This window comes from Helobdella robusta (assembly GCF_000326865.2).
Source record: "Helobdella robusta unplaced genomic scaffold HELROscaffold_2, whole genome shotgun sequence".
NCBI classification, from domain to species: domain Eukaryota; kingdom Metazoa; phylum Annelida; class Clitellata; order Rhynchobdellida; family Glossiphoniidae; genus Helobdella; species Helobdella robusta.
In genome coordinates, this window is record NW_008704083.1 from 3,388,946 (window position 1) to 3,403,278 (window position 14,333).

The 14,333-nt window shown below is 30.6% G+C and overlaps 1 protein-coding gene across 1 annotated transcript; it reads left to right on the forward strand.

Moving 5' to 3' along the window:
• Nucleotides 1-4,708: 4,708 nt before the first annotated feature.
• HELRODRAFT_123852 (hypothetical protein) lies at nucleotides 4,709-11,285 on the forward strand (the record flags this gene model as incomplete). Its single annotated transcript, XM_009017246.1, has 3 exons — nucleotides 4,709-4,942; nucleotides 10,923-11,027; nucleotides 11,118-11,285. Coding segments are annotated over 3 exons (507 nt in total), but the record flags the coding sequence as incomplete, so codon positions are not given.
• Nucleotides 11,286-14,333: the final 3,048 nt, after the last annotated feature.

Genomic DNA, 14,333 nt, shown 5'->3' on the forward strand with positions numbered 1-14,333 from the left:
TTTGTTTTAGTAATTATATTTACATGGTTTTGAAAATTAGCTACATATTTGCTCATTCCTTAATAATTATTTTCTTACGGGACTTGCAAATTTTTCAATCAAATTTTTTCCAACATTTAAAATGATTGTTCTAATATTGACAACAATCTATTGAAATAAAAGTTTCAAAATTATCATCAATAGTTTTATAAACATAATTTGAATTAGAATGCCGCCGATCTAAAATTTAGAATGAAATATATGACCGTGGAATATTACTGAAAGAATTGAGGTATGGTTCTTAAACTTAACTTTGACTGGAAACGCTTGCGCCTTCCGTATCTAAGAGTGTTTATAGTTATTTATTTATTTAGAATATTTATACTCTAAGTATTCTAAGTATATGAACCATCCATATTAATTTGTTTCTACAGGAAACTTTAAACTAGGATGTGAATATTGATTGCGGTAACTAAATTTCACGTAGGTACTAATTTATTCTTGTACTAAAAATTCATGCTAGTTTAACATTGAACTATATCGGTGTATGTAAATTACGCGCAATTAAGATTCATCAAAATTTGAATTATTAGTAAATATAACGTTCGGGTAGTTATCGCTCTTGATGTAGAGATTTTTATGAACGAATATTTCTGAAATAAATTCAAAAAGATAAAATACTCAAAACGCGCTGCTATTTTTGCTAAATTTAGTAACCCGCCGGGAGGTAATTTTTTCTATTATTAATTAATTAATTAATAATAAGTATTAAGTATACCATTTTAAGTGCATAGTGGTCATTACATAAATAGAATATGGTCCTACATAACAAATATAATTACAAGTTTTTGTATGTTTAATTCTAAACCTGCGATTCGAACATTCCTGTCGACCTGTTGGTGTTTATGTTTAGCACACCTGTACTATATGTTTATTTATATTATATTATATTATATTGTTACCACTTTTCCGATCTGTGTTGTTGTTTGATAGGTAATCCATTTAGTTAATTATTTAAAAGTAATGTTTTTTCAATATTTTATTTGAAATGTTTTATTTGTAAATTTTCATATTGTATTTCTATTTGAATTATATTTGAATTTTTAAGATAAGTGTTTGTTTATTTTATGATGCCGTTTTTTTTTATTTTTATTTATTTTATTATTTAGTTAGCAATTATTAAAATATTGAATTAATGCTTATGATGCTCTTTTTATTTTATTATTATTGATTATACTTTATAAATATTATATATAGTCAATAAAAAATACAATTGAAAGACTACTACACTCTATACTAGGGATAGAGCAATAGGAATAGATAGACTACTATAGAATAGATAGATAGGACTGTAACTATACTAAAAACTAAACTAACTAAATGGGTAAATGTACAGTACACAGATATCTGATATAACATACTATAAACTATATTATACATAATATGATATATGTATTTGTATAAGTAGGTTGTATAGGTGAGCTTCTTTTCTTTTAGCTTTTTCTTCTAACTCCTACTGTTACTTCTCGTTTTATAAATCGTAATCCTAGTATAATGATAATCAAAATCTAATAATAGTAATAATCTATATTTAATTTGTTCACAAGCCTAGCTTTAACTCTCATACTAAATGCTGCTATGGTAATTTAGTTAATTTTTGTAAGGAAATAATTGAATAATATATATTTTTATAAACTAATTTTTTATTTGAGATTGTTACTTAATTTCAGTTTTATTTCATGTTTTTCATAAAATGTTTTATTTTTAATTTCGTATCTATAGTATTCTTTATTAATTTTTTATGTTACAAAATTGATCATAAATAGATGATTGAATAAATAAAAAATATTATTATTTTTTAATTTTTAAGGTAGATAAATATATGTAAAAAATGGGAGTTACTAATACAATCAAAGATTATGGTACAGAGCTGTTAAATGCAGTGAAAGACAATGATTTAAAAACATTTAAAACAATCTGTGAAAAATGTTTAAAATATGATAGCCAGATTGCACAACTTTGCATATTAGATATAAAACATCGAACATTGAAATCATATGCTTGCCCTTTAATTCTGGCAGCAAGACTAGAAGATCCATCAATTATAAAGTTTGTGTTTTTTTTTATTTATTTATGTTTTATTTCTTGATGAATTTAGCTACTCATCATTCACCTTTTTTAGTCTTTAGGATTTTTTGATGAAGATATTTTCAAAAATATAAATTTTGATCGCACAGTAAACAGTTGATATTTACAGATTTTGCTGTTTGATCTATTTTATTACTGTTGGTTTTATTTGATGTTTTTCCAAAAGTACTTTTCCAAAAAACTTTTTCCCATTTACTCAAATGGTTGTTTTACTTTTTCTGTTTTTTTTTCTTCACTAAAAAAATGGGGCAAGTGATTTTATAATATTATTTGCTGTAAGCATTTGTCAGTGTCTACTTTATTCACGTTGATAGGCTTTCTGTTCTGTCCAGGTCTTGCATCCATACAAAAATGTAGATAGCTCTCAACTGTCTTTTGTACATACAAAACAATATTGTTGGTACTTATGGTGGTCGTCGTCTGTTCAGTTTTTCAAATGCCGCACGCACACACACACACACACATGATACACAACACACAAAAACATATGCACACACACACACATATTGTTTTTTTTTATATTTTCAACGCTATAACATTACGGTATCCAATCTGTATTCAAGGATTTGTGGAGCGCCCCTATCGAATAACCTGAGAAGCGCAATGAGCTTATTGTTATTGTTACAGTATATATATTGTTAGTATGCGGTATGATTTGGAAAGAAATAACGCAGGTGTCAAGAACAATGACCTGGTCTGGTTCTAGATACGGCGCAGATAAAGGCGATGCTCTGCGAAACTCACAAGAAATTGGAAAGATCGTTACAAGATCACCAACAGGATAAATGACGTGATCTACAGGACCTATGATCCTGGAAAGAAATGGACAAAGATGAAAGTTTTCCATTTGAATAGTTAGCCTACTATTCATCAGAATAAGGAAATAACGCCTATGTTGGAGACTAACAGGCTAAGATGGAGTGATGTTATAACCGCGGGAATGATCGAATTGTGGCGTGTTATTTCTTGTTTGACTATTGTCATCTTTGCAATATTTTTAATCTTTTGGTTATAAAATCGGCTATAGTAATAGTATAGTCTTATGTAGTGAGGTCCAGCAGTCGTGGTTTACAAGAAGGTTTACAAGTCAGGTTTCGAGCAGAAGAAGCGAAGTCGTAAATGTGATTTATGTGCTTTATTGTTTCTATTACTGCTGATATTCAAATAAACGTTCAACAACGTTTGCGTTTGAAGCAGTTGTGTTCATCTATCGGAAATCTTGAACCTACGGATAAACGAACTCTTGACGATAGTTGGAATCTACAATACTGATGTTGAAAATAGAGATCATTGAAATTATAACATTGGTGCTGATAGTTACAGGGTCAATGATTTACAACAATATTTATATATATTTTTTTAAAAATATCACTGCATTTTCAGCTTTTTAACTACGTTTTTATTCATTTTTGTCTTATACATAAGAAACTTTTTTCAGTAATCTCAATCCTAATTATATATATATATATATATATGTGTGTGTGTGTGTATGTGTGTATGTGTGTATGTGTGTGTTTGTTGGACGGAGACCATATTTTATACAGTATTATATGAATTCTACCGAATTGCTGGCATTAATCAACTAGCCAATCAAACTAAACCAAACCTTCACTAAAGATGATTTATGAAAAATCGAAATAAGGCCTTATCTGCATGATGGTTTTGGATAACAACAGTTTCATTAAATTTTCATGATGAACTTGGATAATAATTCTATTTTCAAAAAATTTAACCATTTCCAGAAAACTCTAGTCAGGAAAAGTGAAAAGACAAACTTTAATTTAATTTATGCCAACATATCAGTAGAATTCATACAATACTTTATAATATATGGTCTTTTTCTTATATAAACGTCAATGTATATATATTTATATATGACCGACTGGAACATATATATATATATTCTATGCTCCACCAGCCAGAATTAAAGTACTCTGCATGAGTTTGAAACACACCGGCCCAGGAATATGGGAGACGATTCCACAAGAAATTAAAGATTGTAACACTTTGCATCTTTTTAAAAATAAACTGAAAAATTTTTTAATTACGAAAAGTTCTGTTTTTCAAGGATAATAATGTATATGTATATATATGTATATAAGTGTGTACATATTTCATTAACATTGATACATTTTCTCCTATTGACAATTTTATTTTATCATTGAGAAGCAATTTTGAGCTGCACGGTGGCCGAGCCCACAAGAATTAATTTTCTTTTTTTGGTCTCCGAATCATTCATGCTTTTGTTTTGTTTGATTGAATAAAAAAGTGATTGATGATATATATATATATATATATATATATATATATATATATATATATATATATATATTTATATACACATGTTCCTCCTTATCTCATATATTTATTAACAATTATTAGTGAAAAACTAACTTTTTTGTATCCAATTTTTTACAAAACATTTCTGACTACGCCACAGATTTTTGATTGACGTTTTTTTTATCAAGTGATATAAATTTCACCTGATAAAATTTGCAGGTACATGCTAAGTGTTGGAGCAAATCCAAATTTTGTTCACCATGCTGTTTCTAGTTTTGGACAACGCGAATCAGTTGCCCCATTACACATTTCTGTAGATCTGGGTTTTATAGATACCATTGAAGCACTCATCTATCACAACGCTGACCCAAATACTGTCAACAGCAATGGCGAAACACCTATTCTTATTGCAACAAAAAGATCGAATTGGACAGCTTTAAGAATGTTGTTAGCGAAAGGAGGAAATCCTAACTTAACTGATAGATTTGGAAATGCTGCTTTACATATTGCCTCTTTGTATGGACATTTACAAATGGTAACAAATTATTTATAATATATGAATTTGAGAACTTATGAACCAAATTGATATTTGATAGCTTAATTGGTTAGATTTCTCAACTCACTGTTAGATTTTTAATTTTGGTGAATTTAATTGAATTGTGTCATTATTTTAGTATTGTTTGCACATTCAAAATAATTGAAGCAGCGGACTTATAATTCAAGTTCAATTTTTTTCAAAATATCTTGAAATAAAAAATTCACCGTTTTCATTCAAAAATCAATAGCATTTTTTTTTATTTTTAGAGCATTGCTATTGGTTATGAGAACACGTTGTTCCATCTCTGAAATTCGTGTTCTTTTAATTTATTGAAAGGGTTTTTATTCATAAGCAACATAGAGAAGATTAAATTAAAACATTTTCTGTTCCACTTTTTGCTTTAATTATGTTATTGTTTACGTAATTAATTAATTACTATTGATTTAGATTACACAATTTACTAAGTGAATACACAATATAAAGAAAAAATTTCATAAATTAAATGGGATCTAAACTAAACCGCTAAAGTACTCTTCACTAAATTTATATAAATACATAGACTTTTTAATTAAAGAATTTCCACTCCATGGTATAGATAAACTTTGACCGGGAAGCTTCACTGATGTTAATTGTTAATAAATATAACCCATTTTGAGCTTTAATTTTGTAATTTAACCTCTCTACTTTATGTATCGTATTAGGCTGGTTCTAGACTAGTGTCGGTTACGTACCGTCCACTATGAATGTAATAATTTTGCTTCTTATATATATATATATATATATATATATATATATATTTCAAAAATTCAACACTACTTTCAACATTGTTCAACTTTTTCATATTTTTTTTTAATTTATTAATTACCGAGAAATTAGACATTTTATTGTTTTTTTAAAAAATTTTTATTAAATAAATTTGCAAATAGCTATTTCGAGTTATAAATAACTCATCTTCAGTGCATTATATATAAGGTATGTAAGATATTTGATATAAAGGAACAACTAATTATTAATTTATATAAATTATTTAATTAAAACAGAAAAACCAATAAAGTAAATTTAATAACTATAAACAATATAAAACGCGATTGTAAGTCATTTAGCAACTCAAGAGAACTGCTTGTACCCTCACAGGCTTTTCGAATTAGAAGAATTAGATTAGCCTTTGTTCTTCTTGTTAGTTTTTGTGGCCTGCCAGTACTTTTTTTGGTTCCATAAGTCAATGGATTTTTTAAAAAATTAAAAACAACTGTTTTAGAAACGTTTAATGATTTTGAAATTTTTCCCAGACTATATTTTTTTGGATCTTAATGTCAAAATTTGAATTGTTTGGTTCCTGTTTAACTTTTCCCTTTGCCCATAATGAAAAACAATTTTAATCAATTTCAAATCAGTCTAAAACGCGCTTAATGCAAACAAAACAACGTTTGGTGAGATTTAATGTTTATACTATTTTAAAAGTGCTGCTTTAAACTTAAAAATAAAATCGTTCCTATCATTTTGACCTGTTGTAAAATCGTATTTTTTGAATAATCTGAATTAATATTTTTTTAAAACAATAATTTTTTTATGTTTCATTGTTTGTTTAAATGTTGAAAATTAGGGGTAAAAATTTTAATTAATTCGGCACAATGGTTTTGAAGAAAATGGATTATACCAACCGTTCCTATCATTTTGAGCCGCACTGTGTATGTATGTATGTGTGTATATATATATATATATATATATATATATATATATATATATATATATATATTATTAGATTATTTATATATAAACCACCCTTTATTATTCTCAAAGGTGCTAACAATGTAAAAGTTGATTAAATGTGCTAATGCAAAAGTTGATTAAATGTTTCACTTCAATCAAATCATATCATGAAAAGTTTGTCTAAAAAGATGGTTCTTTAGCTTTCTTCGAAATTCAGTAATTGACAACCGACAATTTCGCAAGTCAACTGGCAAACTGTTCCAAATCTTCGGTCCCATAACAGCGAAATCTCTGCAACCAACAGCAAGCTGAGTTTGACGAATTGTTAACAAATCTAAATCGTTTGACGTAACTTCTGACACTGTAACGGTGCATTTCTTGGAACAATTCTATCCATTAAATATTTCGGCGCTAATCTATTAATGCTTTTGTACACCAGTAGGGCAATTTTAAAAATAATTCTTTGTTGAACGGGCAACCGCAAACAATGAAGATTGAAGAGAATAGGAGTAACATGATCAAAATATGAACCACCAGTTAACAACTTGGCAGCCCGATTTTGAATTAATTGTAACTGTGCAACATACTTTTTGGGTAAACCGTAGAATAAACTGTTGCAATAATCGATCCTCGAGTGAATGAACGAGTGAATTAAACATTGCAATGTATGCATATTTAGAGATCCTTTGATGAGTCTCAATTTTCTCAATTGGTAAGTACATTCTTTAAACAACAATTTTATGTGCAATTGCATTGTCATGTTTGTATCAAAAATAAATCCAAGATTTCGTGCTGACGCACAAAATTCGATGACAGATTCCTTTATTCTGATAGTGTTGATACCCACTCTATCCACTCTACTTGTTGCTATGTACCCACAGGCAAAAACTGGGTCTTGCATTGGTTTAACTTTAATCTGTGCCTCATCATCCAAACATCAATGGCTGATAAACACGATACTAAATCATCGACCACATCACCAAACGACGAGGGAGAGGAGTTGGCTATTATTTGGATGTCGTCGGCAAATGCATGAAACCTGAAATTGTACGACTCAATTATTGTGTAAACATCTGCTGTATAAAGCAAGAAGAGAATGGGACCTAAGACGGAACCCTGTGGTACACCGTACGACAAATCATCGACAGCTGCCAAATTTGTTTTGAATAAAATTTGTTGAGTGCGACCAGCAAGGTACGACACGAACCACTTGTGAACGACTCCCGATAGTCCAAATGTTTGCTTCAGTTTTTTGAGAAGTATTGCATGATCGACGCAATCGAACGCCGAGCTCATGTCCAAGAGAGCAAGCAATGACACATTTTGTTCGTCCATTGATGAATACAACCTTGACGAAACATCAATTAGAGCTGTTTCTGTCGAGTGAAACACACGATAACCCGACTGGTGAACCGGCAGAAGATTATGAATTTTCAAATGAGAAGCAAATTGAGATAAAACGATTTTTTCAACCAACTTTGACAAATACATAAGGTTAGATACAGGTCGGTAATTTTTTAACTCATGTCTATCAAGAGAATTCTTCTTAAAAATCGGTGTGACAACAGCATTTTTAAACGCAGATGGAAATGAGTCAGAACTTAAACACGAATTTATGAAAAACGTTAAAAACGGTAAAAACAAATCAACAAATCTTTTAAGAATCTTTGTGGGCACACAATCAAGAAAACAAGATTTTGATGGAGACTCTAAAATGACTCTTTTTTATGTAGCAGTCAGTACAGGGCGAGAAGTTTGAAAAAAAAGATTCTTCATCAAGATCACATGGAGTGAATGTTGGTTCATCACAATGATTGGTTAAATTACCAACATCATCAATTTTGCTTTTGAAAAACTTGGAAAAGTCAAGAGAACTATGATCAACTTCTGATACATCCATTACCTGTTCCATTCCAAGCAAACCGTTAACGGCATTTTAAAGACGTTTTGGTTTGTTGCTATTTGATTCCACCAAGTCTTTCCAATAACAATTTTTCTTTTTGACAAACAAGCAGTATTTATCTTTAATAGCTTGTCTCCAGATATTCTTATTTTTATCACTTGGGTTGTTTTGATAAACCTGTTCTAATCTGCGACATAGCCTTTTCAAATCCCTGCACTCTCCGTCGAACCAAGGGGCTAATGGCACATGTTCAGAGTTGACATAGTGTAGTGGAGCCACTTCATCAACAACCCTCCTCATCTCACGATCAAACAACACAAATGCATCATCCACGTCATCACTTTCAAACGGACCACTGATTGTAGAGTTTAAAATTAGTGATTTAAAACGATGTGTATCCAAACGGTTCCAAGAGCGTACCAACCGCCTTGTTGTCAATGGTAGCCTGACACTGACCGAGAATGAAACATTAATCAGACCATGATCTGGATAAACACCACTGGGATCCACTCTACAATTAGACAAAGGAATATCAGGAGTGGACGCAACTAAATCAAGTGTGCCACCCAAGTTATGGGTAGGCTCATTAACCACGTTTGTTAACTGAAGCGAATCAAATATCTCAAGCAAATTAATTGAGTGTGTATCACCAGGCCTTTCAATATGGATGTTAAAATTCCCAGCCACTATCAAACCATTACCCAATGCAAATAAATGTTCCAACACCGATGTTAGCTCACCAAAAAAAAAAAACAAAGATGTGACCAATTTTGAACCTGGTCTGTAAATACCAAAAACAAAAACTTGGCGACGCTCAAAAGAAAATTCAACTATAATAGCCTCGAATGTCTGAAAAACCGGAACTTCAATTTTCCTGGCCTTGAACATCTTCTTGAAAAAAACAATAAGACCACCATGGTAAGGATCATGAGGCTTCAACACTTGCAAGAAACTAAAACCTGGCGGCATGACTAACTGAATAGACGGATCTTCAGGAGAACCATGCCACGTTTCACACAAAAGGAAAATGTCTAATCCACCAGATAACAATTGATAAACAACATTAAACTTTGCTATAACAGACCTTATATTAAGATGACCAAAATTTAATACTAGATGATTGCAGTTTTTTGAAGCTTTACTATTTTCCAGCGTCCCACTTGGCCCTTCACTCTGAATAAAAAATGACTATCATTAGCTTCTTTAGTTTTAGTTTCAGCAATCAATTCTCGCAGCTCAACGCGCTGATCACGTGTTAGATCATGACTGATTTTGATTTTGTTGAATTCACCCTCAAGAGACTTAATTTTCGAAATACTACGCATGACTCTGTTTTTGATGACAAAACTGGCAAATTTAACAATAACTGGACGTGGAGTTTTGGAATCATCAATTTTCCTCCCTTGTCTGGTGACTTAAAATATCATCATCCTTGATAGAGTTATCAGTGAAAGAGCGCAAAATAGCAGAAACTGAATCATTGTCTTTTCTATTAGATTCAATTAAGTTGAAAATAATGACATTGTTTTCTCTCTCTCTTTGATAGTATTCACCACTTCGAGGGTACGCTGCACAACCTTGACGTCATTTTCAACCGCATCGATACCCTGTTTGACTATACCAGCTCAAGATTCATTCATCTACTGCTTGAAATTGTCAAATGATTTATCGAGCGTATTGTCGACGCTGTTGATCTGGTTCAACCTATCACCATTTGCCACTACCAATTGTTTTAGTTCGCAAAAATCTTTACATAACGCGGTTGTATGTTCGGAAATCTTTTTAATTTCCAATTCTATTTTATCATTTTTATCCAGAATTGGTTTGGTCAATGTTTTCAAACCATCAAAAGACCTGAGGCAACCATCGCAAATGTATCTGAGATTTCTACAGTTGTTCAAAAACAGCATGTAACGCTATTAACACCAACTTTGATGCCTTTAGTAGTCGAACGTGTATCTTTAGACATAATGCTTCACAGGCAAACAGTAAAAATAATAAACCAAACTATCTATAATATTTTGCAGCAAAACAAAATATCCATGCACAGGTGTCAAGGTGATTTTTTTAAAAAACGGAAAACAGAAATTATAACAATGTTTAAATTACTTATTCCAAAATTAAATTCAACAAAACAAAACAAACAATATTTCAATTCTTTAAATTAAATGAAGCGAATATATATACATTTATTAACTAATAAACGTAATTAATCATAAGAATTTCTACAAAGTTTTAAGCACCAAAATCAACGTGCAACGCAAAAATATTGACATGTATGTATATTCAATTTTAGTTTGGAAATGATCTATTTGCGGTAAAAAATCAATAAAAGAAAAATATTAATGATAATTGTTGCTATAGGTTAAGTTACTATTGAAGCATGGAGCTGAATTGAACCAGAAAGGAAATATGGGGGCCACACCTCCTTACATCGCAGCTAGGGAAGGACATGTTCATTTAGTTCAGGTTTATTATTAATTTATTAATAATTATTTTTCAGGCTTTTTAGTCGATAAATTGTAACCATGTTAATAATTATAGGCTTTTTGCTCTAAGGACATTAGACTAATAAACATTAAAATTCCATGCTTAACTGACAAAAAAGAGAAGGGCATAATTCATATTGCGTCTGAACATGGACATGTGGAAACGGTATTAGCATTAGTTGATCAATTTAAAGCTGACATTAATTTGAAGGATTCTGACGGTAATACGCCTTTGCATTGCATTGTTTTGCACAACTATCATTCTCATAAAATGAGGGATAAAGATTATTTTTATGCTACTGCTAAAGTTTTAGTCAAATACAAAGCATCCATAAATGAAAAAAATGTAAACGGAGAAACGGCTTTGCATCTTGCTTCTGCTCACAGTCATCCAAAAATAGTCGAATTGCTTTTAACGGTAGGGGCAAATCCGTTTGTTGAAAATAATAATCGAATGAAACCAATCGATTTTGTTTTAGAAACTGATTTAATTTCTAAACAACTTCTGAAAACGGCCATGTTGAATCCAAAACCGCCAACAAATGTATCATCATTAAGTTTATTTCAAAACTCTTTTTACGGTGACTTACCGATGAAGATGTTGCAAACATCGGCGAATTTGTCAAATACAAATGCTTTCAAGCATTTGTCAATGAACGATAGCTCAAGAGTACATAGAGGCTTCAATCATAGTGTCGATTATTCTGTGAATTCCGGTAATTCAGCTATCGTAATGCACAAGTTAAAGAACGGAAACCTTATTGTGTCACCTCTTCCCTCTAATAAAATGTATACCAAAGAAAGAAATATTTTAGATAAAAGCTCTGAGAAATATAATGGTCATACAAACCATACTAAACACTTTTCAAGAAATTATAGACATCGAAGAAGTAGTATAGATAAATTCAGTAGTTTGTCTGATGCTACGTTCAATCCGATCAGTACTTCAGAGAAGCAGATAGCCAAAAATTATTCAAGTGATGAAAGTTTTAATTATGATAGACGAACGGGTAAACCTTACAAAAGACACCAAAGTTCTGGTGCAAGGCATTCAAAAAAATCTTCAAAAGCAAAATACAGACAACAATTTTATTCGAGTGATGAATACATTAGTGAAATCGATCAATATGAAAAACGAAAAAAGAGACATGCTAGGAATAACAAATATTCTAACGTATATAAAGATAACATGAACAAGCATGGCGTCAGGGTACATACAATACCTGGCAAACTAAGTACTGTTGAGGTTGAATATGACAAAGGTCCAGTAACTATTGAAATAGAAAAACAGGAACCAATACCAAGTGAAACTCATCACGCTAAAAATATGTTGGCTAAAAAAACTGATAAACCAAATGAATTCAATAAAATTAAAGCTAGCCGACATAGAAAGCCTTCCAGAGAACCAAAACTTGAAGAAAATACGAAAGATATTATATCAGATTGGTGTGAAACTATGAAATCTTACAACGAACTCAACAAAAAAGCAAATGATGATAGATATGATTCTGATGAGGTTTTCATGGGAAAAGAATATGAAGAGAGTAGTATAAATTCCTCTCCTGATACTTATTTACAAAATAAGAAACTAACTAAAAAAACAAATAAGAAAAAGAAAGAGTTGTCGAAGCAACACATCTATGACGAACAGATACAAATGGAAAAAATGCCTATTATTGATCCCGAACCTGAATACAAGAGTATAAAAGTTGAAACTGAAGATGATGATTCTTCAATCAGCAGTAGTACAAGTTTGGAAGAAGGAATTACTGACACCCAAAAAATTTTAAATGAATCGGCTTCTAAAAAGATTTCTGAAATAATGAATAATATAAAAACATTTTGGTCTGAAGATGAATTGAGTCATGCTCACGAAGATAAATTATCCCGTAAAAATTTTAACACTAAAAATAATAATCAAATAACTGTTAAATCAATGCAAAAGGAAACATCAGACTTTAGTAACAACTCAGTTTTATTTTCATCTAGTTTAATTGAAAAATGGAACGATAGCACAATCAGATTGAAAACAATAATGCCTGACACCGATTCAACAAATGATGGTTTGCGAAATACTTCTGAATTTAATAATTATGAAAACACTTATGAAGACAAAAAAATTAATGATTTGATTATTAGAGTTTCCGGAGAAGCCCCGAAAGCTTTTTCAAAAAAAGATATGTCTTCTGCTAGAAGTCTCTTTATGCAAGCTAAGCCGATAAGAATTGAAAGTAGCAGTGAAGCTTCAGACTCTGAATTATATATTTCAAAATCTAGTTTTCAAGAGTTTGATGTTGCTAGTTTGAAAAGAAGAACAGATTGGAGTAAACCATTGGTTCCGTATCAAAAAAGTGTACCTTCTACAAACAAAAAACGGTTTACAAAATACGAAATGATTTCAAGCTATGAAATTAATAAACCAGTTCATGGACCAAAACCTTATAAATCTTTTGGCAACATAAAAACAAAAACCGATGCTCTAGAAGAAGCTTTAAATGACACTAGTTCAGGTATCTTATTTTTTTTCTATTCATCTGTTTTCAAGCTATTTAAATCTTTTTTTAATTTGATGTTAAATTAGTAACTTTTTTTTACATAATTTACAGCATCGACAATCATCCCGGATCGATATAAAATCAAATTGGCCGTAGATGAAAAACAAACGGAATCTAGCGAAAATGATTCACCAACAACATCTAATCCAAATAATGATGGTAATGATTCGTCCATTCGTAGAGATCGGAAGAAAAATTTACGTGATAACTCACTAGAAGTTTATTCTGAAGAGCCTCACTTTAAACGGAAAAACATTGTTAAAGATTCTTTAGAAAACAGTAATTTTAATTCAGATGGTGATGAGATTAGTAGAAGTATTGTAAAGAAAAAGAAAAATAAATATAAAATGCCGATAAAAAAAAATTTCATTTTGCCGAAAGGTTTTTCACCTGAAGTGTGGGAGGAAGCATGTAATGATACTCCTTTAGCTTCTTCTGACACGTTCTTAGATGTTCCAACAGATGACTACTATAAGAAAGAAAACAGAGGTAGTTTTGATAACGTCAATTTAGATGGAAACACTGACACAAGTAAACTCGAATTAGATTTAGAAAGTTTAGGATTAGATTTATGCATTCCAGTAGCGCAGTCTCCCGACAGTTCATTCAATGAAAAAGAATTAAAAAAAAAAGAAACTAAACCTGCTATCAGAAAAAAGAAAAAAAGTAAAAAAACAAGCAATCATGTAGATGTTATTATAAAAGATACTATCGAAGAAACTAAAACTCAG